The sequence below is a fragment of the Plectropomus leopardus genome, chromosome 21 (genome assembly GCF_026936395.1).
Source record: "Plectropomus leopardus strain MGB_pleo_1.0 chromosome 21, ASM2693639v1, whole genome shotgun sequence".
In the NCBI taxonomy this organism is placed as follows: Eukaryota; Metazoa; Chordata; class Actinopteri; order Perciformes; family Serranidae; genus Plectropomus; species Plectropomus leopardus.
This window is the reverse complement of record NC_142196.1, coordinates 28,195,193-28,200,192: the sequence shown is the minus strand read 5'-3', so window position 1 is coordinate 28,200,192 and position 5,000 is coordinate 28,195,193. Positions and strand designations below refer to the sequence as shown.

At 44.0% G+C, this 5,000-nt stretch overlaps 1 protein-coding gene across 6 annotated transcripts in view; it reads left to right on the top strand.

Annotated features, from left to right (window-relative positions):
• Positions 1-5,000, top strand: part of LOC121940330 (receptor-type tyrosine-protein phosphatase mu-like) — a 121,753-nt gene that overhangs the window by 109,566 nt on the left and 7,187 nt on the right. For all 6 annotated transcript variants that reach the window (XM_088072210.1, XM_088072213.1, XM_088072211.1 and 3 more), the window contains 4 exons: positions 996-1,145; positions 1,712-1,885; positions 3,409-3,540; positions 4,873-4,998. In XM_088072210.1, the coding sequence (XP_087928336.1) occupies positions 996-1,145; positions 1,712-1,885; positions 3,409-3,540; positions 4,873-4,998 (582 nt within the window). The remainder of the gene's footprint in view (positions 1-995; positions 1,146-1,711; positions 1,886-3,408; positions 3,541-4,872; positions 4,999-5,000) is intronic.

The window sequence follows — 5,000 nt, the reverse complement described above, 5'->3', positions numbered from 1 at the left end:
TTATTTTTTCCTCTTTTTGTGGTGATAATAATAACAACAGCAACAATAATAATAATCGTAATGATAATGATAATAGCAATCATATAATAATAATAACAATGATAATAACAATAATATAATAATAATAACAATGATAATAACAATAATAACAATAACAATGATAATAATAGTAACAATAATAACAATAACAATGATAACAATAGTAACAATAATAACAATAACCATGATAACAATGATAACAATAGTAACAATAATAACAATAACAATGATAACAATAACAATGATAACAGTAGTAACAATAATAACAATAACAATGATAACAATAGTAACAATAATAACAATAACAATAATAACAGCAGCTTGTGTTGGGGGCGTCGGCCGGCATCATCAGACGCTGACTGACAGGAAGTGACAGAAATGGACGGAGCGATGACCTTCTCTGTCTAACTTTTAATGTCACTCATCTGTTTTTTTCTCTGTCCATCCTTCATCCTCTCCTCCTCCTCTCCTCCTCCTCTCCTCCTCCTCCTCTCCTCTGTGTGTGTTGACATAAATCATTTATGAAGTGACATTTCAGATACACTTTTCCTGTCAATCAAATCTGACGGGAGGAGAGGAGGAGGAGGAGAGGAGGAGGAGGAAGAGAGAGGAGGAGGAGAGTAGGAGAGGAGAGGAGGAGGAGGAGGAGGAGAGTAGGGGAGGAGGAGGAGGAGAGGAGGAGGAGGAGGGGAGGAGGAGAGTAGAAGAAGAGGAGGAGAGGAAGAGAAGGAGGAGGGGACAAGAGGAGGAGGAGGAAAGTAGAAGAGGAGAAAGAGGAGGAGGATGAGAGTAGGAAAGGAGAAGGAGGAGAGGAGGAGGAGGAGAGTAGGAGATGAGGAGGAGCAGAGGAGGAGGCGAGTAGGAGAGGATTAGGAGGAGAGGAGGAGGAGGAGAGTAGAAGAAGAGGAGGAGGAGGAGGAGTATTTCGGTTCACGTCTATCTCTCTCTCCGTTCAGGAGCAGTACGTCTTCATCCATGACGCCATCTTGGAGGCGTGTCTCTGCGGCGACACGGCGATCCCGGCCAATCAGCTGCGGTCGGTTTACTACGAGATGAACCGATTGGACCCTCAGACCAACTCCAGCCAGATCAAAGAGGAGTTCAGGGTGACGTATTGATCACTTATTGATTTGTTATGTTGTTTTTCTGTCGCTGACGATTTTTTTCATTTCATTTCTTATTGGTAATTGCTTTATTGATGATTTATTGATCAGTATTGATCAGAATGATGATGGTATTGATCAGTATTGATCAGAATGATGATGGTATTGATCAGTATTGATCAGTATGATGAATGTATTGATCAGTATTGATCAGAATGATGATGGTATTGGTCAGTATTGATCAGAATGATGATGGTATTGATCAGTATTGATCAGTATGATGAATGTATTGATCAGTATTGATCAGAATGATGATGGTATTGATCAGTATTGATCAGAATGATGATGGTATTGATCAGTATTGGTCAGTATGATGATGGTATTGATCAGTATGATGATGGTATTGATCAGTATTGATCATTATGATGAATGTATTGATCAGTATTGATCAGAATGATGATGGTATTGATCATTATGATGAATGTATTGATCAGTATTGATCAGAATGATGATGGTATTGATCAGTATTGATCAGTATGATGATGGTATTGATCTGTGTGCGTGCTCAGACCCTGAACATGGTGACGCCCACGCTGCGGGTGGAGGACTGCAGCATCGCTCTGTTGCCGAGGAACCACGAGAAGAACCGCTGCATGGACGTGTTGCCTCCGGACCGCTGCCTGCCGTTCCTCATCACCATCGACGGCGAGAGCTCCAACTACATCAACGCCGCGCTGATGGACGTATGTCACGACACGAAAAAAACATATATAAAGTGTAAAATTATACACTTAGTTAGGTTAGGATATATATATATATATATATATATATATATAATATTCCTTTATTGATTCCCCATTGGGGGAAATTCCAAATGTTACAGCAGCATGAAAAAAGAAAAGTGAAATGTAACAAAGAAAATAACAATAACAAATAACAATAAATAAGTAATAAAATAAGTATGTACATAGAGGAAATAAGGTATGTACACATAATAATAATTAAGTAATAGAATAGTATGTACACAAAAGATGGATTAGAGAATAGTACAAAAATTTGTTGTGCAAATTACTCTGGGATGAATTTTGGATGAAGCCAGTTTTGTTCCCATCAGCCAGTGATGCTGATGTTATAGAGTCTTATTGCAGATGGGATGAATGACCTGCGGTAGCGCTCCTTCTTGCAGGGTGGATGTCTCAGTCTGTTGCTGAAGGAGCTGCTTAAAGCCCCCACAGTCTCATGCAGTGGGTGAGAGGGGTTGTCCATGATGGATGTGAGCTTTGCTAACATCCTCCTCTCACCCACCTCCTCAATGGAGTCCAGGGAGCAGTCCAGGACAGAACCGGCCCTCCTGACCAGTCTGTTCAGTCTCTTTCTGTCCCGATCTGTGCTCCCTGCTCCCCAGCAGACCGCTGCATAGAAAAGAGCAGATGCTACCACAGTGTCATAGAATGTCCGGAGCAGAGTCTTGCACACTCCAAAGGACCTCAGTCTTCTCAGCAGGTGGAGACGACTCTGGCCCTTCTTGTACAGGACATCTGTGTTATTAGACCAGTCCAGTTTATTGTTAAGGTGAACACCCAGGTATCGATATATATGTATATATTTTTTTTAAAAATCAAACCTTTTTTAGCACTTTCCTAATGCTTAGTTTTTCTAGATTTATTTGTATGTTTTGTATTTATTTACCTTTTGTTTGCTATTTTTGGGTAAATTATTCATAACTTTGACCTAATTTCTTGCTGAATTTCTGCTGTTAATGTCTTTTTCTCCTCAGGTTTCAAAGGGTTAATGTCTTTTATTACTGAAAGAAATAATACTTCAAATATGTAATTATACTTCAATATACTGAACTGTCTCCTTAAACACCGGCGAGACAGACAGAGGGACACAGAGAGAGAGAGACAGACAGACAGAGGGACACACACACACACTCAGACAGACAGAGGGACACACACACAGAGAGACAGAGACAGACAGAGGGACAGCCGTGTCAGCGTCTCTGTGGGTTAATGGACGGTTAGAGACACTCACACTAACCACAGTATTGTCCCGAACATCCAACACTACCAATTTTTACCAACACAACTCTGTCGCCATGGAGACCAATCAAATACCTGACCACAGAGTGTGTGTGTGTGTGTGTGTGTGTGTGTGTGTGTGTGTGTGTGTGTGTGTGTGTGTGTGTGTGTGTGTGTGTGTGTGTGTGTGTGTGTGTGTTCACCTGTGTGTGTGCGTGTGTGTGTGTGTGTGTGTGTGTTAACAGAGCTACAAGCAGCCGTCGGCGTTCATCGTTACCCAGCATCCTTTGCCCAACACAGTGAAGGACTTCTGGCGTCTGGTCCTCGACTACCACTGTACGTCCATCGTCATGCTGAACGACGTCGACCCTGCACAGGTGAACACACACACACATACACACACACACACACACACACACACACACACACACACACACAGGTGAACACACACACACACACTCGCGCACACACACACACACACACACACACACACACACACACACAGGTGAACACACACACACACACACACACACACACACACACACACACACACACACACACACACACACACAGGTGAACACACACACACACACACTCGCGCACACACGTGAGCGCACACACACACACACACACAGGTGAACACACACACACACACACACACACACACCCACGTGCACACACACACACACACACACATACACACACAGGTGAACACACACACACACAGGTGAACACACACACACACACATACGCACACAGGTGAACACACACACACACAGGTGAACACACACACACAGGTGAACACACACACACACAGGTGAACATACACACACACACACACACACACACACACACACAGGTGAAACACATTATGATGAAGAAAAATTTCAAAATTGTCTTTTTATTTCGAAATTTTCATTACAAATGTCTCTGTGTGTCTCTGTGTCTCTGTGTCTCTGTGTGTGTCTCTGTGTCTCTGTGTGTCTCTGTGTCTCTGTGTCTCTGTGTGTGTCTCTGTGTGTCTCTGTGTCTCTGTGTCTCTGTGTGTGTCTCTGTGTGTCTCTGTGTCTCTGTGTCTCTGTGTCTCTGTGTGTGTCTCTGTGTCTCTGTGTCTCTGTGTGTGTCTCTGTGTCTCTGTGTGTGTCTCTGTGTCTCTGTGTGTGTCTCTGTGTGTCTCTGTGTCTCTGTGTCTCTGTGTGTGTCTCTGTGTGTGTCTCTGTGTCTCTGTGTGTGTCTCTGTGTGTGTCTCTGTGTCTGTGTCTCTGTGTGTGTCTCTGTGTCTCTGTCTCTGTGTCTGTGTCTCTGTGTGTGTCTCTGTGTCTCTGTGTGTGTCTCTGTGTGTGTCTCTGTGTCTCTGTGTGTGTCTCTGTGTGTGTCTCTGTGTCTGTGTCTCTGTGTGTGTCTCTGTGTCTCTGTCTCTGTGTCTGTGTCTCTGTGTGTGTCTCTGTGTCTCTGTGTGTGTCTCTGTGTGTGTCTCTGTGTCTCTGTGTCTCTGTGTGTGTCTCTGTGTGTGTCTCTGTGTCTGTGTCTCTGTGTGTGTCTCTGTGTCTCTGTGTCTCTGTGTGTGTCTCTGTGTGTGTCTCTGTGTCTCTGTGTGTGTCTCTGTGTGTGTCTCTGTGTCTCTGTCTCTGTGTCTGTGTCTCTGTGTGTCTCTGTGTCTCTGTGTGTGTCTCTGTGTCTGTGTCTCTGTGTGTGTCTCTGTGTCTCAGCTGTGTCCTCAGTACTGGCCGGAGAACGGCCTGCACCGTCTGGGGTCCCTGCAGGTGGAGTTTGTCTCTGCAGATCTGGAGGAGGACGTCATCAGCCGCATCTTCAGGATCTACAACACGGCCCGGGT